The sequence below is a fragment of the Gobio gobio genome (assembly GCF_949357685.1).
Source record: "Gobio gobio genome assembly, chromosome: 8".
Taxonomy (NCBI): Eukaryota; Metazoa; Chordata; class Actinopteri; order Cypriniformes; family Gobionidae; genus Gobio; species Gobio gobio.
Window position 1 is genome coordinate 13,209,408 of NC_137114.1, and position 25,475 is coordinate 13,234,882.

General features: G+C 39.5%; 1 protein-coding gene across 3 annotated transcripts in view; it reads right to left on the minus strand.

Annotated features, from left to right (window-relative positions):
* Positions 1 to 1,045: 1,045 nt before the first annotated feature.
* The window catches only part of igsf5b (immunoglobulin superfamily, member 5b), a 30,081-nt gene continuing 5,651 nt past the window's right edge, over positions 1,046 to 25,475 (minus strand). The window contains exons 4-9 of one of the 3 annotated variants that reach the window (XM_079824415.1): positions 12,263 to 12,556; positions 10,869 to 10,985; positions 8,111 to 8,135; positions 7,302 to 7,402; positions 5,311 to 5,375; positions 1,046 to 3,168 (exon numbers count right to left, since the gene is read on the minus strand). In XM_079824415.1, coding sequence (XP_079680541.1) covers positions 3,079 to 3,168; positions 5,311 to 5,375; positions 7,302 to 7,402; positions 8,111 to 8,135; positions 10,869 to 10,985; positions 12,263 to 12,556 — 692 coding nt within the window. In that variant the 3' untranslated portion in view covers positions 1,046 to 3,078. Of the gene's footprint in view, positions 3,169 to 5,264; positions 5,376 to 7,301; positions 7,403 to 8,110; positions 8,136 to 10,868; positions 10,986 to 12,262; positions 12,557 to 25,475 lie in introns of all 3 variants that reach the window. The other 2 variants (XM_079824417.1, XM_079824416.1) reach the window with 2 other exon arrangements.

Sequence of the window (25,475 nt, forward strand, 5' to 3'; positions counted from 1 at the left end):
TATGTCTTTTGTTTTTTATTCAGATTATTCTTGCATTAAGACATTAACATCAGTTCATCAAATATAAGTTCTTAACTGTATTTTACTTCTCAAGGCGCTGACATTTTGAGTGTTTCTGCATGATGTTGCAGCAGTCAAGTCGAAGCTCTCGAAAATTCCAGAATTGTCATTATTACGCAATTCTGACATGGTGTGAACACACCTTTGGCGCAAATCTTAATTTGAAGAAGAAGAAAAAAAAACACAACTGAAGCTAATCAAGGTCTTCATGATTACTAGTAGAAACTTCCAGACCAGTGTGTTGGGGCAGGTTGGAACCGAACTCTGCAGGACATTGGCCCTCCAGGAACTTTGTATTATTTAGTTGGCAACTCCTATTTTTATGTGTCACACGCTGAGTGTACATTTTGGAGCCTGCATGAGTAATTGGAGCAAATGTGTTGAGTTTGATACCTCAAGCTTCAAGGGAGAACTTTTGTCCTCCAGCAAAGTTAGTGTTGGTTAGGATTTGTCGGTACGCATTCACTGTGATGAAACTCTGGGTTACTTGAAGTGTATTTAGTAAGACAGGCCTGTTTGCTTTGGGAAGCGAAACAAGGCTTCAAGTGTTCTGTTAGCCTGAATTCACATGGTGGCCATTCTCTGAGCTTTCCTCACTCCCACTGAGTTTGCACATAAAAGAGAACTCGAATGTAAAGCTTTTTCTGCATTTCCGACTCAACTCATCAGTTTTTAAGAGGCATAAATCTGCTAATTAGGTTGGCCTTAATTATGCTAACAGCACCATGTCAAGGGCTCCTGTCTCCAATTCCCTTTGATAGCCAGTCACTTAATACAGTGGCACCTAACTGACTTTGGAAGCACTTAAATGCCCTGTTGTAAGGATGCACTACAGTAGATTGCATTTCAATCACAGAGAAGACATGATAAGTTATTCATCAGCGTTGCTCTGCACAAAGTAGGCTGCAATTGTTTCAAAGTACCGTGACTGATTCCAAAAGGGTTCATTCAGCTGAGGTCAATTACATAAAGACTGAATCATTGTTGGAGGCGAATACCTTTATGTGGTGGCTGGGCTCCGATATGCATGAATAAATATTTATGCTCATGATTAGATGCTTACAGCCAGTGCCTGCATGCTCCAGATATAACACAAATGTGTTTCTGAGACACTCTCTAACATTCACTGTATGCAATTGTGATATCATGAATGTCCTTTGTTTATTTGAATTCTTCATTTGAATTCATTTTATACAAATGGCTATACATTAAAATGCCACAGGAAAATTAGAAAAACACTACATTTATTATCTAACATGTCTCAAATACTGCATTGCAAAGACATTTTCTCAGAACAGAGAGAGGCAATCAAGACATCCTCTGAAGTAAATGCCAAAACAAGACGAGAGAGCGGCAGAGAGAAGGGAAACAGACTTCAGAAGCAATGATGCAGAAGTCTTTGAAAGACAAACAGTGGCCTATGTAAATCACCCCAGAGAAACAGTCTGCTTGACCCTGACATCAATCCGCCACTTGTGAATGGCAAATGAAAACCTCAGTAACACAAGCAGGTCTAGGAAAGAGAACACTGGTCTGGAGACCCAAACAACAACAAAAGGGTTATGTTATCGCCCTCTCATATCGCGACAGCTTTGTGTGACTTACTGAGGGTGTCCCTAATTTATTCAGCAGTTGCCATCCATGACTGACGAGCAGACAGAAAAACATGAGGAGAAAGAAATGAGCACATTTCCCTTATTTGAAAAACATGGGGTTTTTTTTAATACTCAGGCTGCGTCCGAAATCTCGAACTATGTGAGTAGGTACTACATTTGAATTTGAACGAACTTCGCGACCGTTAAAAAAGTATGTTCTATATAGTGTGAATGAATATAGTATGAATGTAATCCGGACGTACTACATCCGCCATGTTGTCATGATCATGTGACCTACCAGCGTCAGTTGCGTCCATAGACTGTAAAAAATAAGGACGTAGTGTCCGTGACGTCACCCATAGGATTCTGAAGAGCAGTTCTGAAGCGGAAAGTAGGGTCGAGCTGGCCGTTGCCGTCTTGGCAGCGCGTCATCGCTCGTCACTCCCGGACAACAGAAAATGGGCAAAGAGGCGGGATGTGGGCGGAGCTGAGGTGATGAATGGCAATCCACCTGTCACTCAAAGTGGCCACGCCCTTAATTATGCAGAACTTTAAGGCTTTATATAATGTAAACGAATGAGTCCCCCTCATGAAGGGCAAAATTAGCCGTATAGACCAAAACCACAATTTGTACCAGACTGTAAACATGTGTTCTTCTGCTTGGGCATTTTAACATGGGGCTCAATGAGATTCTGCTTCCTTCTGGAGCCTGTCCCTAATGGCCAGTCGATGAATTGCAGTTTAAGTCACTTCCGTATTGGCTTCAAGAGAAACTGGGGGAGATTGCCGCTTGGTTGCGTCCCATCACCTCAATTCATAAACCGTCTCCCGTGGCCTCATGGGATAGTAAAGTGTCCATCGTATGCGCACTTCAGAATCTCGCCGGAAGTAGTAGGTCATCCGGGTACTTTTCACCTACTTTTTGAATACTATGATTTCGGACATACTACTCTGTTGGCGTACAGTTTTTCGCAAACTATATAGTAGAGAAGTATTCGATTTCGGACTCAGCTTCAGTATACCAATCAATAATTGACAGTGCAGTATATAGAGTATAACACTCATTTTGTTTTGTTTTTTAAAAGGCAATACCAATACTGATGTACATTATTGTGTAAAATATTGATCCACAAAAATAAATAATAAAATATTCCAATTGAATAAGGTGGAACACCAGTAAAAAAGGATTATGATAATGGTTTTTAAAGTAAAAAACAAACAAACATATGCATTGTTGATGTGGCTGTATGATTGCATGCAGTCCTCTTGACATGCAAGCCAGTCAACTTTATCTTCAGCAGATATGATCTCTTTAGGGAACAATAAAGTCAGATTGAATTTGAGGCTTCTATCTGAACAGAAATCTGGTCCAAAACAGCAGCATGTAAACAGCCTTTCTTGCAATGGGTGGTTGACCCTGAGGTCAAACAGTAGTGACCCGACGGACTGTCTTCACTGGTCCCTTGCAGTTCAAGTTCTGATTTTGAGAGCTGTAAATAACAATATCAGGAACCTGTTGAAGAACAAAATTTGTTGAATGAACCTTTTTAATGACTAATACAAAATACAATTTAAATAAAACCAAAGACTTTATATACAAAAAGACAGTTGCCGTTACTTATGAATGGGAGAATGTGCTAGCCTGACAAGCCAGACCACATCAAGATGTTGGGTCTGGGAACACACCATTGGCAGGGCTCAATCCGAGAGGCGGGATAAACGGTTGTCTTTCAAATTCCCTCTGCACGCAAAAGGATAGCGCTACAACCAACCAGAGCAACGAAGAAGGTGAAGCGGAGCGAGTTGATAGATTAAACTTTTGATTAAACTCCGAACACATCTTCCTTTCTTAAGAATGACTTCAGTGCTGTTCTTTGTTCTTTTCTCAAAGAAAAGCTTCGTCTTCCAGAGTCGCGGCCAAAGTCGTTTCGAAAGACCGCTGTTCGCCAGCTTCTTTGTTTTCAAGTAGCACGCGGAACTGCATCAACTCTGCCGTCATTATGTTTAGCCCGCCCACCGACTCCATACACGATGTGATTGGCCTGACCAGAGTTTGGTTTTTCCAGCTCGCAAGCCAAGCTGAAAGCTTTTTCAAGACTGAAAAATTACGTTTTTTTTACATGATTCGAGCATTTAGAAACAAACGTTATGATTACATTCAGTTGTCAACAGTTGTCAGATTCATTGGTCATAAGCTTGGCAAACAGTTTTGGAGAATTTGATTTTCCCCCATTCAGAGAGATAGGAAATGTATGTCTTGCATGTCCTAAAGGACGTTTCAAAGATGGCCGCCGAGTGAAATGACTTAAAGGGTTAGTTCACCCAAAAATGAAAATTCTGTCATTAATTACTCACCCTCATGTCGTTGGACACCCGTCAGACCTCCGTTCATCTTCAGAACACAAATGAAGATATTTTAGTTGAAATCTGATGCCTCTGAAAGGCCTCCATTGGCTCAATGGTACTTTACACTCTCAAGACCCTTAAAAGGTACTAAAGACGTCGTTACAAAGTCCATCTCACTACAGTGGTTCTACAATAACTTTATGAAGTGACGAGAATAGTTTTTGTGCGCAAAAAAACCCTAAATAACGACTTATATAGTAATGACGATTTCAAAACACGGCATCATGAAGCTTCGAAGCGTTATGAATCAGTGAGTCGAATCATGATTCGGATCGCGTGTCAAACCGCCAAACTGCTGAAATTTGGCGATTCAAACTGCTGAAATCGCGTGACTTAGGCGATCCAAACTGCTGATTCGGCTCACTGATTCACAACGCTTCGAAGCTTCATGAGGCCGTGTTATGAAATCGTCATCACTATATAAGTCGTTATTTAGGGTTTTTTGCGCACAAAAACTATTCTCGTCACTTCATAAAGTTATTGTAGAACCACTGTAGTGAGATGGACTTTGTAACGACGTCTTTAGTACCTTTTAAGGGTCTTGAGAGTGAACCGTGCATTGAGCCAATGGAGGCCTTTCAGACCCATCAGATTTCAACTAAAATATCTTCATTTGTGTTCTGAAGAGGAACGGAGGTCTGACGGGTGTCGAACGACATGAGGGTCAGTCATTAATGACAGAATTTTCATTTTTGGGTGAACTAACCCTTTAAAAGGACTTTGATAAAACGTGAAATTTTGTTTTAAATGCTTGGTTTACAACGGAATATCGTCCCATTCATAAGTTCCCATTCGTGAGAAGTTTTTACAAATCTAAATTCTACCAAATATTCATTGAAATGTATCATCCCGAGATTGTGGCCCAATGTCTATGATTGATGGTGAGAAATATGATTTCTTGAAAGTTCAATAGTAACCATTTCAAATGAAATGCTTAAAAATGAAATGGTTGTTTCTTGAAAATGACCCAGCATCCAATTAGCATTAATCAGAAAAATTTACATTATGAATTATTTAAACATGATGGGTTATAGAGGTGAAGCTCATTGCTGTGCCACAGTATGATTACAGAAAGTAAAGGGCATTTTCATAAATAAAAAGGGATTACATAAAGCATTTACATACTATTTAAATGTCTGACTGAATATTCCTTCACATAGCAATAGAGAGATCAGAGTTTTTCCCAGGTGTCAGAAAACCCACCACTAGTTTTGAATAATGCAGAGGCAGTAATTCTCTCTCCTCTTACCCGTGGAGGGCTGATGACGTTTATCGTGCTGTCAGCTCTATTCCTGAGGTCGCCGTGTCCTGAACCTGTGGGGTGAAGAGCAGTTGTGTGTGACTTTTCACCACCTTAAATCTTACAGACATGACCTACACTGCTCAATGTGCACTTACTGCTGGATAAAAATACAAACATCATATTAAGTATGCTTGTCTTATTATCCAGTGAAAATATCTAAAGCAAGATATATTTACATATTAAGACAGTAAGACTTGTTTGATGGTCTTTTTGATCAATATTTTTAGAAAAATAAATCTCCCAAAAAAAAAAAGTGTATTTTCTCTTTTTCACTGGCTTTTTTTTACTTGTTTTAAGTGGAAACCTGACTAAATATGTCATTTTATTTGATTTTAGTTAAACCTTATTTCATTTCAAGTAGCAACATTTTTTTTTTACAGTTTTTGTTTTAATTAAAGTGCCCCGATTATGCTATTTAAAAGGTCCCTAATTTTGTCTCCTACAATAGGTTTACAAGGTCAAAACACAATTTTCTGATAATATATTACAGCATCACCTCTTTTCTCCAAACCCCTCCTTTCTGAGTAACTACTCTGCTCTGATTGGTCAGATGGCCCAGTCTGTTGTGATTGGTCTACTTTGATTGGACAGAATCCAAATCTAAATTTCAGCTCCAGTGCTTCTGAGCACTTGATACACAGTGATACGAACAGTAATGATGGCGTCAGTTTTACCGTATCGATTTGAGCCCGATTCCTCATCCTTTGGAAGTGTATGCAAAGTGTATTTGCTTTCACAGCTCAGAAAACAGCGTCTGCTCGACATGCAGACAACCCGAACCAAACTCTTCCAGTCTCCGCTAAAACTACAGTGTTTGAGGGTCAAAGTAGACTTTGTTCGCGGGCAGACAATGAAGACCATAGGATGGCATTATGCAAATGTTTTATAAACCTACGTAGGTTTGAGCGAGAAGTAAAGGCCTTTGCACACTGAGTCCGAAATTCGCATGCGAAATTTTCGCACGTCAAAAAATTAATTCGACCTCACGTTATGTCAATCACGCTTGCACACTGCCTCCGAAACTTTCGTCCGTCAAAAAAAAAATCGGAACATGTTCGATTTTCTGCGTTTTCCGCATCCGTTTTTCACATCAGTGCTGATGCCCAACCTAAAACTGCTGGCAGTGCTGGTGAATGAATCGCCAGTGCTCCTCAGATACCTACAATTATATATACAAATATTATTGTATCAAAAATACTACAATATCACAGCTATAATTATAGCACACCAACTCCCTGTAAACCGTGTGTGTGTGTGTGTGTGCGCGCGGATCCTAGACATACTGCCAGTCTCTGTTCAGGATTGGAAATTGGTGGTCTTCTTTTTAATATGTGGCTCCAGAATCGCTAGCAAAGCATCAAACGGAGCCACTGACATTCAACTTTGAATCGGTCTGGATAATCCGCAGCTCCTTGACGAGGTGGAAGACGGCATTTTGTGTTGTTTTGCGTTTTTTTTTTCGTAACGCATTCATTAATACGCATCGGACTCAGTGTGCAAGGTCTCTGTGCGTGACGAATTTTTCGGATTACGAATACGAAAAAACGCATGCAAAAATTTCGGACTCAGTGTGCAAAGGCCTTTAGACTGGAATTACTGATGACTCGTTTCAGAATTGGTTCTTTTTTCTGGGAGACAGTAACATTTATCAGCACTTATATCTTTGAAACTTTGCAGACCTTTTACACTCAAGAAGCAAAATTGCACAAATTATTGGCAGTTTTAACACTAAGGGCAAAAAGTTACCATTATTTTAACAAAGGCTTTTTCCACAAAGACTGACCTAACTTCTTTGTTATATTTGATATCCCATAAAGTGTGTAGATTTTTTGTTTAATTTCTGTGAAAATTCATAGAATAAAGCAGGAATTATGCCCCATATAATTTAGTTTAACACATCAGGGTGTTCTGTTGATTGTGTATTTTGGTGCTATTACTTGTTACGTCTTCAGCCTTGTATCCTGGGTTCACTTTTCCGCTGGTTTCATCAGCAACAGACCTCCTCTCACTGCTTAAATTGACAGTCCATGAAGAGGAGCTGGAAAGACAAATGCAATGCAATAAACAGTTTTTCTTACATTCAACATAAGAGTCAGTGGCTATGTTCAGAATGGGATGCTAGAGTAGAGGCCAGGGAGTATTTATAGCTTAATTGAACTCATTTAATATTTGATGATCTTTACGCATTTATTGAACTGAATCAACACTGAACTGACCTCAGCTGACATTACTTTGTGTTTATCGCCGTTAAACTGCTTTGAAACGATCTGTATTGTATAAAGCGCTACATAAATAAAGGTGATGACTTGATTTGACTTGAAATAGCTGTTGGGTGTTAGTATGCAATACTGAGCAAAAACTGTTTCTCTCTGTGTTTGGAATTTATGGAAAATGCTCTATTTCTCTTCAATATTTCCATGATTTGTTTCAAGGTTGTTGTTTTAACAGCTTGAAAAAGTCACTATGTTTATTCATGTATGTGTGTGTGTGCAATGAATGTTAAAAACGGGCATTCAAACATCAAGCTACCTCTTAGTTCAACAGTAGTGTGATATGATTGGCTTTGTGCATTATGCCTGCACTGTGTTAGTGTTAGCATCTTATGTGCAACGTTAAGAAAGATCAAGACTTCTGTCGCTTATGGGTCATTTTCCATCTTATGGATGTTACATGTACAGCATTGGTGCAGAAGAGGAAAACATTCAAAACAGGTGTGATGTACAAAAACAGCTCTTAAATGTCTTACCTGACTTTATTTTCAGAGCTCAATTCTGTAAAAGGAGAAAAAGAATAGCATACATGTAACTTGATATTTCTCTAGACTCTAAACTACTCGACTGGTAGCAAGCCTGAATAGTATGACATCCTAGTAGCTGGTGCAACAAGAGGATAAGAGTCTGTAACAAATTTGAGATCCATTGTCCATTGTCTATTGCAATAAAATATACAATACAAATTATATATTGCAACAAGTAAAAATAAATGGAATTTTACAGGTCAAAATATGGTTAACTCTTCTTTAATATCATGCTGTATAGTCTTAGGAGCCGTTTACAGGACACCCTTTTACACTAAAAACGTACAACTTTTCTTTTCTTTTTTTTGAGTGGAAAGTAAAAGACATATCAATTGAAACAACAGACATAATGAAGACCCCTTTTTTACAACAAAGAAAACAGAAGGAACGAAAAAAAAAACCTTGAGGGAGTAATGGTGATAATTTACAGGAATTCAGTCAACAGGCAAAGTTTCAAGGGAGTGAAAATATGTTATAAAAGGTTGCCATTTGTCATGAAAAGAACCATAACTAGCATACCGAGGGCATCTTATCTTTTCCAACTTCAAAAAGTACACTGAAAAACTTAAAACTTTTTATGCATTTTTGCCGTTCAAATACAAGTCTAGAAATGCGTCTGAATTACAGCGAAGCGCAACCGCAACCGGTGCTCTGCAGTGGTCAAAAAGGTTATATTCTGGTCAAAGATATAGATAAGATATAAGATATATTCTTGAAAACTCAGAGATGAGGATTCGGAGAGCAATTAAATTACCACACAACCCTGGTGTTTGTCTAAAACAGTAGGTCATTCGGCCGGGGATTTTAACATGGGTGGTGGGAGACGGACGGCTTCAGCCAAATCCTTCACCACTAACGGAGCGAGCTGGAAAATCATACTTTTCCAGGGCCACAACATCATGGCCACCAATAAAACTCAGCAAAGTTTGTTCTTGCTCCTGCTCCGGCTTTAACTTCTGGATATTCGGCAGCGGTGCCAGGAATGAATGGCTTCACTCGCATCTTTCTCCGCCGCCATTACTAAACTACAACTCAAACTAGCGCACGACATCAACGTCATCGCTCTCAGCCACTCCCTCTGTTCGCTGATTGGACCGGTAAAAAACATTTCGGAGAAAACCTAAGCATATACAGCAGTCCCAGACGGAGTACTGAAGGAAAATGAAAGTTGAGCGAACGTACATAGGAGGGTAGAGGCAGGCTAATTTAAAGTGCAAGATTTTAAAAAACTATTTTAATGATCTCAGCGGTCTGAAGTGCATGGCGCAGGTGCACTTAGGGCGTGTCCGCATCTACTTTTCCTAGTTTAACTACGGAAAAAATGGTCGGCATGCCAGGCGCATGATTCAAAAGGGTTGTACCTAGGGTGTGTTTTGTGCATAACATGCAATAAACCAATCAGAGTCTCATCTCCCATTCCCTTTAAAAGCCAGTTACGCTCGCACCATGGCGGATTCACTATTTACATGGGAGAATTTGCGAGCGGAAAGACTGAACGCTTCTCCAGAGAGGAATCCTCTTTTTTTTAATATTTGGCATGTGTGTGTGCGCTGCTGCGCATCCCTGTGTGTGTAATAAGCAGAGTGTACGCAGGTTTTGCACCCGCCTATAGGCACATATTACTCACACACCCTTTAAATAACACAAAAAATACTGCGCTATTGACTTTAGAGCAGGTCTTTGGTGGTCAATGGCACAGTCGTTTTCAGTTCTTCAAAATAGCAACACGCCAACGATGTGCCTGAACACACTTGGTTTTCAGACCAGCACACCCATTGGTGAATAGATGGGCATGAGTGCATTTACTATTTAAACTATGTGGTGCTGGACGTGAAAATGATAACTGGGTCGGGTTGAAACTAGAAAAAAAACACTGGCGTTGCGCCTGGCGTTGCATTGCGCAGGTTGTATGATAGTGCCCATGATCTCCGTGTGAACTATAAAACATGAATTTGTGAAAACAGTGACATCACGTGCATGCGTATTACATGTTCAGTCTATACAGTGTTTCTTTTTTTTTTAAAAGTGACATTACCAACTACTGGCCTGGCATTAATAATGCAGCGTTTTTAATATTTTTCTCGAATCCGTGTGAGCGGGGATTGTATTGAGAACATTGTCGTCTGTATGTGAAAATGTTATAACACCCTACAAAATATACTTATAATATTCTCAAAACATTGTATTTATTATTGTAATAAATATCTACACATTGGGTGTTTTAGTAGTGAAACATGTTTACACCTTTTGAAATCTGTCAGTACTCTTAATGAATATGTAATAAGTCATGTACAGATACAAAAAAAAAGTGTGCTGTAATGTATTTCCAATATTTCTTTCACAGGTGTTATTGGAATATCTCTCTAATTAAACCACTGATAAAGTGTTCTTTGAGAAATAGTGAGTAAAAAAAAAAAGATAAAAACAAAGAACGTTTCGAACAATGACATTGTTAATAGGTTTTCCATCTTAAATGGTTTATTCTTTGTCCTAAATGATGTGTAAGCACTTTGCATGGCAGGTGAGTGATGCAGTAAAACCTTTAAACTGCCCTTTATTGCTGACAGCTCAATCTACCACAATGCGTCCTTGCCTTTGCTCCAATTTATGGCTAGCACTGCTTTAACTTCTCTCTTCATTGGTTTAATAACTTGCAGGAGAGTTTAAAAGGGAACTTTTAAGAGGAATGTAAACTGGATTTGCTTACTTGTCAGTTTTTTTCTATAGCACAAGATGAGGATGAGCACTGCCAGCAGAATGATCGTACACACCGACACTATCACGGCGATCACAACTGTGTAGTCCTGTGTAATTTGCGGTGCCTCTGCAAAACACATTTGTACAAATATTGCCACTTCATTTATATGCACAAAACTGACCCAATGCATTTATTCAGTATTTTTGTAGCTATGAGGAAGAGAAATTATATGCAGCCTACTGTACCCACTGTGACTTATATCACTGTCACTTATATCATATAACAGTCAAGTAAGAAAAGTTCCTGGATCAACATATTTTGTTCATCCTGGAACAACATTTCTGTCCAAAAACATGGTCCTACCCCTAAACCTACCCCTAAACCTAAACCTACCCATAAGTTATCCCTAAATTCAGAGGGAAATGATAGGTGAATAACACTGATGTAGAAGCACCTAACCATTGTAAGCCTAAACTTGACATAAACTGTAAACTTGTCCCTGAAAATCTGATTGGTTGATTGGGATGTTGTACTTGGTGAAATCACATTCACCATCTTATAACACGTACAGTATCTCTGCAATAAGATTGAATTTAATCAAGCTAAATCAAATATATAAAACAAAAGAAATCTTTATCAACGCTATTTAGCTTTTTATGATTTTAATATTGATATATAATGCATCGGTTCCACTTTATATTGTCTTTAACTATGTACTAACATTTAAATTAATTATTTGATACAATGCATTTATTGTGTACATACATGTTTTTACATTGTACTCATGTTTAAAAAATACCTGCTTCTAATTACAGCTGTAATTCATTTCTGTAATCAACTCTATAATTACACTGTTGACCTTCCCTTACCGCTTAACCCACCCTTAAACTTACCCATACTACCAAACCTGTCCTAACCTTACCCGTATCCACCTCAATAGCAGCAAAAGTGTTTTGTAATACAACATTAACGCAATAAGTACATTGTACCTAAATAACTTTACTTATATAAGTACATAGTACACAAAAAAAAAGGTTCTCAATGGCACTGAAAGTGGTTCTTGGCTCGTAATCATAGGGGAACCTTTTTAAGTGCTGTATAGCACCAATTTTGGTTCTTCAGCAGTTCTTCACCGGTTCTTTTGCTAAGGTGCTATATAGCACCACTACCATATACAAAACATATTAAGATATGGTGCTATATAGCACCAAAAGTGGTTCCTCTTTGATTATGACGAAGCACCACTTTTAGTGCCATATAGTGTAGTTAAAAAAACCTAATATAAAGTGTGACCCATGCATCTCTTTTGTGTTTTAGAATGTAATCGTAAACAAAGTGATCAAACTATTAATGTGAATTGTTTTATTTGCATGAGGAGCTCATTAATATCCAATCACTCTTACCTACAGTCAGCTTGACAGTGCTTGTTTGGTGGGCTAGAGCGGCAGACACAGACGCCCAACACTCCACTGCGGTGCTCGCCTCGGCTTTTATCTGAAGCACACTGGTGGAGTTGAAAAGGCCGCTGGCGTCCTGAAGACTGCTGGTGTTGTAGTTGCCTCTGTCCACATTGGTGGCGTTGACCACCCAGGACACTGAAGGGTTCGGATACCAGCCAATCGCTTGGCAATGGAAGGTGACAAGCACACCTCCTTGAACTGACAGGTCACCCTCCAGAATCCTGACATTTCCTTTTTCTAGATTTAAAACATAAGACATTTTGAGGTATACTGCACGTCCTCAAAAAGTTAAAGTGCCCCTATTATGGATTTTTTTTAAATGACCTTGCATGTAGTGTGTAACAGTTCTAAGTGAATGAAAGCATCCTGCAAAGTTTTAAATTTGAAAGTGCACCATATATAAAGTTATTGTCTCTCAAAAGTAAGAGTCGACTCTGAGTCAATTAATTGAATCGTTTTTTAAACGAGTCCTAAGCCGTTTCGTTGTGACGTCAAGACGAAACATTAGCATATAAGACCAGGAAAACCTTGAACCCCCTCAAACACTGCAGCGGATACTGGATGGCATCATGTCAAGAAGCTCTACAATGTGTTTATTGGGTTTCATATTGTGTAGGTCTCTGGCTAACTCACGTTATTACTGCTTACTGAAATTATTCTGCTCATCATCTGTGGGCCACTATTACCTAAAACTGAGTTTATTAATGCAGATTGTCCGTTATTCTTCCTACTTTGAGGAAATATAAAGGATGGAACAAGATTTGTTTTGCAAACTTTAATGTTACATCAGTCATTCACTTGAAATATGCGCTAGCTAGACCAATCACAACAGACTGGGCAATCTGACCAATCAGAGCAGAGTAGACCAATCACAACAGACTGGGCCATCTCAACTTCAATCTCTAGGGTTGAGACTCAATGCCAAGAAAAGCGTTCTCTCTCCGACCCATTTGGACTCGTTCAGCATGTGGGCATGGCTGTCTCCCACACGTGTCGAGTCCATCTTAAACATTCTGAGCAATATCAGCCTAGGTCAGGACACACATCATCATTTCCAAAGAATTCCTGGTCTCATGGGACCGTTTCAGTTGTGGCTCAGAGCCAGGGGATTTCATCCAAGGGCCAATCCCCAAAGGAAAATAAGGGTTACCCGCCGGGGGCTTCGTACCCTTTCTAAGTGGCTCAGACCCCGGTTCCTCACCTGGGGTCCCACTCTAGGGGCCCTATCTTGCACCCAACGCAATTGACTTTGTACACCGACGCATGTGTCATTCCTATTTTGCACCCGCGCAAAGCGCGCTTTTCCCTCCACAGAAGCACGTCGCTAAACTAGTGAATGAACTTGCGCTACCTGGGCGGTTCAGCGCAAAAAAGGAGGCGTGTTCCGGCGCAAACAATCCCTGGTGCTATTTTGCTGTTCCATTAAACAATTGCGCCACTGACCAGAAAAAACCTAGTCTAAAGTCAGTGGCGCGTTGCGCGTTGTTCATTATGCTATTTTAAGGGCGCATGCTTGACCATAATGTATAGCGTGCACAACGCGCATACACTTTGCTCATGTAATCTACACAGATGCAACAGTTATTTTTGCAAATCATAAATTGTTACACTAAAAAAATATTAACACATGAGATGACGGAAATCATTGTGGTGTGCCACGAAGATGTGAAAAAATAGGCATAAATCTAGCTTACAAATGATTCAGGCTCATTGTAATAATTAAGGATAAGACCTGTTTGCCCAATAGTGGCAAGACATAGGCCTATATGTATAAAGGACATCTGACAAATTGGTTTGTCCGTCAAGAACCAGGAAAAAAAAATCGACTGAAAAACTGAAAAAACTGAAAGACTGAAAAAAAAAAAAGACTGTGAAATCACCTTTACCATAATGTACAACATTACAACTTCACTTCTCTGTCTTTCACTGCTCTTACAAGAACATCAGTCTCCTCGGCTGTGAACCGCTCCTGGCGTGCGCCTGGTAAATACGCCATAATAATAGCAATCCATAATGGAACTTGCGCACCTGCTTTTAAAGGGAATGTTGGATGACGCTCGGATTGGTTTATTCACGTTACGCCCAAACCACACCTATGAATAATGAAGCTACTTCAGACCAACCCATTTTAGATTTGCGCCGGGCGCAAGAGCCATTTATCCCGCCGGGAAAATAGCAACAGCGCCGAGACCCGCCCACAAAGTTACTTGCGCTTCGCGCTTTGACACTTGCGTTTCAGATCGTTAAAATATGGCCCTAGGTGTGTGTTGTCGTTGCAGAATACTAAAGACTGATGCTTCCCTCACATGCTGGGAAGTGGTCTTAGATGGACGTCCAGCCCAAGAGGTCTGGGGAGGCCATCATCTCGATTAACACATCAATTGCCTCGAATTGATGGCTGTATTTCTGGCCCTGAAATACTTCCTCCCGCAGTTAAGGGGCTCCCTAAAAGCCTGATATATCACATTTGATATACTCACATTGAGTAAGTTGCTTCACTCAAATAAGTGTTCATGTTGAAATGTTACTAACAAAATAACAGCTATTCTAAGGTTCACCTTCTAAAATCATTCAAGATTTAATAGCAAGACACGTGGAACCCGACCATGAAGGTGGATGTTTTTACAATTATACGAAAGGCAGTTTATTTGGTAACAAGGTATACACTATCAATCAGACGACAAAAGGCATGTAGTAAATTGTGTACAACAGTTTGTGTACAAGTTTGATAATTTAGGGGCCTAAGAAATTTGCATATGATACAGTATGGCTTTAAATGGTTAAAACCGAACAAATTACTTTTTGTGAAATGTTTTGCTTGAAAAGCGTGCTTGTGCTTTTTCTTTTAAATGAATGTCACTCAGTTTGATATTGTATCAAATATTGCAGACACATTCAAACATTTTAAGTGTGGCTTAGGTGTTTAAATACCTTTTGAGGCCACTTCATATGTGTTTCTTTCCACTAAAAGCAGACAGTTATTGTATTCTTTTTAAATGATTGATGGTTCATAATTGACTAGTAGATGTGACTGGTACACGTGTGACAGCTAAATTGTCTCTTTTAAAAGCCCACATTATGGGCTTTTTATTCCCCTTGGAAAGAGAAACAAAAGGTAAAGCAGTTGGATTGTTATAGACAGCTGGGTAATTAGTTGAAATTTTCGCTTTCTCTTAGTGAATTGCATGGCCACAGCAATTCATTTGTAAAGGTTTTACTGTGGCTAAGGATTGTCTTATACTGTACCTCATAAGTCATGTCATGGACCTTAGAGTCTTTGTTTAAAAATATCTATATTTGGCCCTTAAACCAACATACAATGTGATTATGGTTAAAAAAAAAAAAAAGGAAGAAGATCTAAGTGCTTGCTGATATAATGGAAAAGTAGAGTTGTAAAATTGTATTTTTAACACAAGATTGTTACATGTTTGAACGATGTAAACTCACTGCTAGGACGTTTTGGCTGGTTAACAGAGCATTGCTAAGGTTCTGTGGGGTATTTATTGGGGTATTTGCTAGGATTTTCTGGGTAGTTGCTAGTTGGTCCTATAACCAAAAGACCTCACCATCCACCATTCAACAAACGTAATAATGATAATATCAATAAGCTATATGATTTGAGATATCAGTCCAACTACTTTAAAACTACAATTTAAAATGAACAAAATGTCAATTTTGTTTCATTAACAATTACGTATGTAATACTTATTTTGTTTGCCGTGAGACAGCTTTTTTCTGTGATTGGGCTGTGAATAAGACTAATCATAAATTCAATCATCAATTTGAATCTTGCGCTGTAATTTAAATGTTCAGAATCCACATGGTTGCATTGTGTGAGGAACAGAACCGTTTAGAAAAGAAAAGTCAACCTCAGTAGCAACCGTAACAGTGATATCCCACATTCATTAAAACATTAAAAAATGTACCACTTCAAGAAGTGTTATGACAAAGTTTTACATCAGATATCAAATGCTCATTGGCTTTATTGAGAATTTGGACTACTTAGATTTGTGCCAAAATCTACCTTATCTTTAGCTAGATAAGACCCTATTCCTCAGCTGGGAACGTGCAGAGCCTCTCAAGCCCTTTGAAACTGTATTGATTTGGACTTTCAACCCATTGGTTGCCATTGAAAATCATTGTGTGGAGAAATATCCTGGAATGTTTTCCTCAAAAAACATAATTTCTTTTCGACTGAAGACAGAAAGACATGAACATGAGAACATGGGTGAGTAAATGATCAGGACATTTTTATTTTGACGTGAACTAATCCTTTCAATGAATGTAAACATTTGAAAAAGAAGACGTGTACAGCATGTATCAGTATATTGGATCCGTGCATTCGGTCTTAAAGTGACAGCAGCCTAATAAACCTGCTTTTTTAATGTTAGAAAACTCTTGCCTGAATAACTTTTGTAACTTTAATAAGGGCTAATCTATATTTAATTTATACAGAGAAGACTATGCAGAGTTATTTTACATTTGATTAGTCTACTTTATTACATTTCTGTACCTGAAAATTGAGAATTTCCACTGGTATCTAAAATGTTGGTGTCATAAGTGCATGTTTTTGCGAAAACAGTTTGATGGCCTGTAAAAAATAATTATGAAAAAAGCTAGTTTTAGGCCCAAACAGTGACCCCAGCCTGATCAGACGGTCACATCCATAGCACAAACAGTGTGTGAGTTATGTGTCAGTAAGTTATACTGATATAAAATCATTATCAAGTTCAAGTTACAGACTAAATATTTTAATAATGTATTTTTTGGTGGTAACAATGAGAGTTACATAAATATCTACCACTAAGTCTGTGTCTGCTCCTGCCTGTGTAATTTGAAAGCAGAGCCATTCATCCCGTGTCAGCCTGGTGATTTTTTTTCCAGCAGGAGGGCCAGGCAGGGAAAATTACTGTCTATGAGACAGCGTTTAATCTGGAAGAAGTATGGCTGGCCATGCCTCTAATGAAAAGCTTTGTGAGCAATCCTGAGTCCGAAAGGCTGACACACGTTTAGCCCTTCCTGATTTACATCCGAAGCCTGATTCTCTTGCCAAGCTAATCTATAGAGGAAAGTCATAACGAAAGCGAATATGAATAAGAGATGTAATAAGGCTGTGTCCCAGTTCACATACAATCCATCCTAAATAGTATTTAAGATTAGAATGAATGTGTTCCCAGTATTATGTCCCAGGACTCATAGAACTGGATGATAAAAACACCAGAAATACTATAGTAACGAGAATATCGAGAATAGAGACTTGTGGGTGGGCTCTTTTTATTTGGAGACCCCGACAACTACCCAGAACACCCTATAGAAACATGATTTAAAAAAAACACCTTAGAAACACTCTGGCAACCACCCGCAATATAAGCAAAAACTGCTTATATTTTCTTATAATTAAAATATGTTTTTAAAAAAACACGCCTGTTTGGTGTCATTTTCTTTAAATTGATCACACGTTTCAATTCCAAAGTGAATTGAGGGGTGCTAAAAGCACATTCAGTTTTATCTGAAACAGATAAACATGAATCTGTAAACATTGTATTATGTTGTTTGTTGTATCGCTGCAGTTTGGAAATTAAAAGTGTTATAAGTGGTGGAAAAAGGTTAATGGTCTATCGTGTTATGGATAATGTACTATATTCACTACACATAAACATTAGTGTTGATGCTTCTTTTATCATGACTCATACTCATAAGTTTACTATGTCAGAAAAGCCGTACAAAATGGAGCTGGTTATGTGATGCAAACATCAAAATGTATAAAAATGCACATAACCAAAAAAAGTTTTTAAAAACAGAGAACATTCAGAAATAGTTTTCCTAGCTTACATACATACACCGATCAGACATAACTTTATAATCTAATATTGTGTTGGTCCCCCTTTTGCTGCCAAAACAACCCTGACCCGTCGAGGCATGGACTCCACTAGACCCCTGAAGGTGTGCTGTGGTATCTGGCAACAAGATGTTAGCAGCAGATCCTTTAAGTCCTGTAAGTTGTGAGGTGGGGCCTCCATGGATCGGACTTGTTTGTTCAGCTCATCCCACAGATGCTCGATTGGATTGAGATCTGGGGAATTTGGAGGCCAAGTCAACACCTCAAACTCATTGTTGTGCTACTCGAACCATTCCTGAAGCATTTTTGCTTTATGGCAGGACACATTATCTGCTGAAAGAACCACAGCCTCCAGGGAATACCGTTTCCATGAAAGGGTGTACATGGTCTGCAGCAATGCTCAGTGTCAAAGTCAAGTGGTGTCTAAGTAACATCCACATGGATGGCAGGACCCAAGGTTTCCCAGCAGAACATTGCCAAAAGCATCACTGCCTCCGCTGGCTTGCCTTCTTCCCATAGTGCACCTGGTGCCATGTGTTCCCCAGGTAAGCAACGCACACGCACCCGACCATCCACGTGATGTAAAAGAAAACGTGATTCATCAGACCAGGCCACCTTAGCAATTTGAGCTCCAGTGGCTCGTCTGTTTGTTCGGACCACACAGGCGAGCCTTCGCTCCCCACATGCATCAATGAGCCTTGGCCGCCCATGACCCTGCCGCCGGTTCTCCACTGTTCCTTCCTTGGATCACTTTTGATAGAGAGATGCTCTGATCCAGTCGTCTAGCCATCACAATTTGGCCCTTGTCAAACTCAAATCCTTATGCTTGCCCATTTTTCCTGATTCTAACAAATCAACTTTGAGGATAAAATGTTCACTTGTTGCCTAATATATCCCACCCACTAACAGGTGCTGTGATGAAGAGATAACCAGTGTTAATCATTTCACCGGTCATAATGTTATGCCTGATCGGTGCATTTTTGTTAGCAGGGAAGGTACTTCAAAAATTACATGTCCAAACAAAAAACATTTTTGGCCTTTTTCATTTTTATTCTTGGCGTCCAGTATCAGTAAAAAGGCCAGTTTAGTAATAGAAGGCAAAAACGATTGTGAATCTCTGCACACATACCCAATCACACGGGGGCCGGTCTGTTTGTCTTGGTGAGAAACAGCTATCGCGTTTAGTCGTGCACATGCAAATGAATAGGACCCTTTTGTAATAAGAGGAGTGAAGAGGATTTGTGGTTCCCTGAAGATTTGTGGGCGCCCTCCAACTGTACGTCTAACCCAATGTGACACAAATCACCGCGAGAGATGCTGACTGCTAACTGAAAATGCCAAGGAGCCCAATTAATTCCAAAGCTCTGTTAGTCACAGACTTGCCCCACATCCACATGGAATGGCTCTATTAAACACACACGATTGTTAATAGGGACATATACCAAGTCAAATTTGTGATCTTAGTGATGAATAGGCTTACTCCATAATATAGAGAGAGTCTCAGGTCATTTCATTAGTTTTTGGCTGAGCTGTGGTTTAGGTGCAGTCACAGAATAGATGAATTATTGAGGAATAAATCAGGTTTGGTCTTAAAAAAGTGTTTGATTTGGTGATGTATCTGTAGATTGACATGTTTTATCGACGGAGACATAGGACTTTTAGCTGTCTAAAAGCGATCTGACAAGCCAGTTTATTACAGACAAGCTTATGAAAATAAATCCTGGAATCCTGCAGGATCAAAATTTTTCCTACTGAATGTTGCACATATGAAATCCTACATGATATCTGCATAATATTCTTGGAGGGGTCGTGTAGAGGTTTTGTAAAGGTGATTTTGGGTGTACCGGTACTTGAAATGCTAGCAAGCACACACTGCAAAAATGTAGATCTTACACACTTTCAGAGCAGGACAACCAATGCACCTGCAACTTCTGAATAAGAACTGAATATACACACAAAAAAATTTTTAGGGAATTTATGTCCCAATAAGGATGAAATAGATCAGCAAAATCAGTCTTCAATACAGTAATCCACAGGATACAGGGCAGAAACACGGGGCAACACATCCACTTCATAACCACGAGAAGGGAACAAAATTAGGGAGTATATATATACACAGACTAAATTAGGTAATTAACGAATGCAGGTGAACGGAATCATTAATCAAACACACTGGGAAACTGGGTCGAATTACAGGGCACACAGGCAAGCAGGAACAGAACTAGAACACAAAGAAACTAAGCCAAAACAGAACATATATGTGACAGTACGCCCCCTCCCGGAAAGGCATGTCCTCGCGACATAATGTCCCTACTAAGGAGTGAGGGCGGGGGCTCTGGAGGAGAATGATGAACAAGAGAGGGACTGGACACAGTCGGACAGGTAAAACACAACTTAAAGGAGTGGAAAGATGGAGGAGCCAGGTAGGGGCCATGAGCAGAGGGAGCAAGATGATGACCCAGAGAGCAGCCAGGAAGAAGGCCCATTGTGGCATTGAGGGAGGAGCCGTGGAGAATCCCTTGACAATACCATAGCGACAACTGATGGATACGGAGGAGTGCCAGGTGGAATGGAGGAGACAGAGACCCGAGGTGACAACAGAGATCCGGAGGGCCGAGGCTCACGGGCCGAGGTGGAGACAGGGGCTTGGCAAGCCAGGGCAGAGCTGGAGGAAAGGAGGAGGCTGATGGAGCCATAAGGAAGAAGGGACGAAGCGCTGCCAGAGTAGTGGAAGACCGTGGTGTAGTGAGTCGACGGCTGACCAAGGAGGAACATGGAGCCAAGGAGACACTGAAGGGTTGGTGGATCGAGGGCTCGGAGGACTGACTCCTCTTGCCAGGACAGAGCTGGTTAATGGAAGTTCACATGCGCATCCATGCAATGCAGTGGGGTGGGTGGATGAGTAGGGAAGTAGGCAAGGCCAGCGCAATGGCTGGCTTTGGTAGAAGAGGTGGCAGAGGGAGGCTGGGTGGGTGAGTGCTCTAGAGACTCAGAACTGGATTGAACCAACATACATATTGGAGAACTGGGGTTGGGTGGGACCAGATTGATTGGGAAACACAGGGCAGAATCCTCTCTGAACTCAGCCATGCCATAAATGTTCACAGAGGCCGGATCCAGCATTTCCCCGACTGCGGTGGTGTGGGTACATCAAACGCCACTAGCAGCCCCACATGAATGACCGATGTAGCCGGAACACACGATTCTCTGAGAAGCTCTGGCTTTTCTCTCATGGCAGGCTCGGGCACACCATCTGCGGTGGAGTCTTCCTCAGCCGGACAGATAGTAGAAGGCGATCAGTTACACACCAGCACCCACTCCATAAACGTGTCAAAATCTTCCCTTGGACCGTCACTGTGAGGCGTGGACCACTGTGGGTAGCGAGTCTGGCACGCCAGGTTGATAAAGTCCAGGGTATGGTCCTCCAGTGGACAGTTCCCTCTGCTCCAAGCAGAGAAGTTGAACTGCAAGTAAATCCATGAGGGGGAAAAAGAAATCAAAAGGGGAGAAAGAAAACGCCAAAAAATGAACTACTGTTTTAGTCAGGTCTTCTTTCATGGATGGCTGTATGAAGCGCACAAAGACGATCAGCAAAAATAGTCTTTCATGCAATAATCCAGAGGATACAGGACAGAAACCCGGGGTGACACATCCACTTCATAAACACGAGACCAGACAAAGAACTGAACAAAACACGGAGTATACACAGACTAAATGAGGTCATTAACGAACGACTGGTGAACGCAATCATTATTCAAACATACAGGGCAAACACGGACAGAACTGAAGCACAAAGAAACTAAGCCAAAAAAGAACAAGACAACACCATGTAAATAGTATCTGCTACTATTTGCACTAAACAGTATCTCACAACTATTTACACTTTGTGCAAAGAAAATACTGCTATTTTCACTTAGGCCGTGTGTCCACCAAAGTGTTTTTTCACTCGGATGGCTGGCGTACTCAATTGTTTTCAATTGGAGCACCACGTTTTTAGAACGCCATGAGCGTAACGATTTAATTTAATTTAATTTATTTATTTAACCAGGTAAGTCAGTTGAGAACAAGTTCTTGTTTACAATGACGACCTGGCCAAGGGGCAGCGTAAAAAAGCGGGTGCAGAACAATAAAACATCAAATAAGTACAAATAACACAACATAAAACAATAACATATAAAACAAACAAATAACTAAAAACACGTACAGCGGTCTTGTACTATTGACCAAATTGAATTCTTAAAGGAGGAGAATGAAATAAATGAACTAAGCTTTAAAGTCTGCTGCAAATGCAGAAAACTGAAAATAACGACCAAAAGCGGTACGAACTTTAGGTATACATAAATTAATGAAATTGCTAGAGCGCAGATTACGACTAATGTTGCGAATATTAAGAAGTGACTGTAAATATAATGGTGTTTTCCCGATAGGAGTTTCATAAATAAATAGAAACCAATAAATTTGTCTTCGGGAATGAAGAGAAGACCAGTTCACTAAAGAATACAATGGACAATGGTGAGTATTAAATGAAGCTCCAGTCGCGAAGCGGATTGCAGCGTGATAAATTACATCCAGTTTATGGAGGAGAGTTTTTGAAGCGGACCTATAAACTACATCACCATAATCCAGAATTGGAAGCACTGTCATTTTAACCAAAAGTTGTTTTGAAGTGTGTGTAAAAGAAGATTTATTACGAAAAAGAAAACTAATACGAGATTTAACCTTTGTAAGCAATACATTTATATGAGTTTCAAATGACAACTTGCTATCAAGACAGATACCAAGATATTTGTAGCAATCAACATAATCAATCTTCGAGCCATCCATTGAGTAAATTTCAGGCGGATCATTATCGTGCCGAAGATTTCTATTAAAAACCATACATTTTGTTTTATTTGTATTTAAAACTAAATGAAGGCTAGCAAAAGCATGTTGAATGCGGGTAAAAACTGGCCTGCGATAAGGACAGTGCAGTGGTCAATGAAGAACTGAAATTATAAATGATGGTGTCATCTGCATATAAGTGTACGTGAGAATTGCCTGCGGCTAAAACAATATCATTAACATAAATATTAAAAAGAATAGGGCCCAGTATACTTCCTTGTGGAACCCCTGAGCAATAACTCTTGAACCAAGCCAGACAGCTCTCAGAAAGTCTGATACCTCTTAACCTATCCATCAGTATATTATGGTCCACAGAATCAAAGGCCTTTACCAGATCAACAAATGCAGCTACACAATATTCCTTGTTATCAATGGCACGATGCACTGAGCGAGTATTTCACACTCAAGTGCTGAGCGCTCAGCGCTTTTTACTGGTCGCCAAGAGTTGAAGAATGTTCAACTTTGAGTAAAACGCAGCGCTCATCACTGTCACTTTTCACCCAGCCTTCCAATCACAGTAGAGGAGGGGCGGGACAAATACAACACTGACCAACCGCCACATACTGCTTGTACAACGTCAACAGATGACAACAAGAAGCATAATAACGGAACAAAATAATTTAAAACAAGAGCCAGAGCAAATAATTGTATCTGCATTTTTATATAGAATCAATACAGAAACAAATCTGTGAAATGAGATACTAGTGACACTTCTGTGGATATTCCATTTCATAATAAGCAAAGAGTCTCAACTGAAAACACGGTGCGCTGCCAAAACGCTCTCAAGTGCCCACAGCGAGCCGTTTTCAGCTGGATCAAGCGCTTCGGTGGACACGCAGCCTTAGTGTAAAGAGCATTTCTAAGATTTTTTTTTTGCTATTTCCACTTAGTGTAAGTTACAGAGCCCCATACATGAGGGAATGCAGGAAAAAACGAGTGGGCTAAATCATGCGCACAATTTTTTTTTTTTTTTTTGCACGTCATGTGCGGGGCTCCGTAGTAAGCATCTATATTGCTAAAAATATAAATATTGCTTTATGGGATATTTGGGGTCCAAGCACCCAAAAGCCTGTCAAATATGATCTGCCAGATAGAATCAAGTCATCAAGAAAATGAGAAACTAGCTGAAATGAAATAGGTTGAGTTATTTCATGTTTTATTTTATTATAGTTAACATTTGTTTTTTTATTATTAACTATAATTGGCCTATAACGTCTTTGTTTAGAATGTTTTGATATATTTACGGAAAAAAATAAAACTTAAATAAACCTTTTTGTAGCATAGTATTCATATAATATAATATAATATAATATAATATAATATAATATAATATAATATAATATAATATAATATAATATAATATAATATAATATAATATAATATAATATAATATAATATAATACATTTATTTTTATTAAAGAACTTAAGAGAATAGTCAGTTTCTACAGCAGTACGAAGCAATATGAATGACATTTTTGGGTCCCATTAGAATGACAAATTAAGGTGAGAAATGGGTAGACCAGATGGGCGCTGATGGCCCCTGAATCTAAGATTAGAGTCGAGCAGTGCTTTCTGTCTCAGTTTACCGCCCGGTAGAGTGGCTTTGCAGTAGGTATTTTTAATGGTCCTCAATCGATTCCCATCCCAAGAGCCTTTGCTCTGGCATCGACAATGTCATATGCTCCGTCAAAACTGCCAGAGCAGCAGTCTTCACTCCGGCCAGCAGCGAATGAATTCCCCAGCATGAAAAACACCTCAGTCGATGCTCACTCCTAAATCAGCCATCGCATAAAAACTGACAGCCTCTCTGCATGCAGAAGGATCTGGCCTTTATATCAACACATAACCAATGTGTGAACAAGAATATCTTCAGCTCATTATCATTATGGAGCAAAAGAGTTGGTGGAGATTTGTTTCATATTTTTAGAGGTAAGTATTTTTATTCTTGTTGATACACAAGTACTTTTCAGGGAATAGTGTCATTATCCAGATGACTTATGATATAATAAGGAATGAAACTAAAAATTTTCAGAAATATCAGCCAATTTGCATGGCCTCTTAAATTGAAATCTTAAGTTTACTAATTATTGTCTTAAATTTGAAGTAAAATCAAATACCAAAATTACAAGCTTTTTTTGTCAAACTTTCATTCAATTTTGAAATTGAAAATCAAATTGAAAACTCTTCAGATTTTTTTTTTGCACAAAGTACAAAAATACGTAAAGCTGCACTATGTAACTTTTCCGTCCACTAGAGGTCGCCTATTCAAAACAAAGGCATAGTTTGATGGCGCCTAGTTTGAGCACAGAATCTTGGGACATGTGGTCTTCACCTCACCTCACAGAAATCATGTTCATGGATGTGATTATTAACGTTACTGTAGTATGAAGCAGAGCAGGACCGATTGTTGTGGAGCTGAGCAAGGCCGCAGGATGA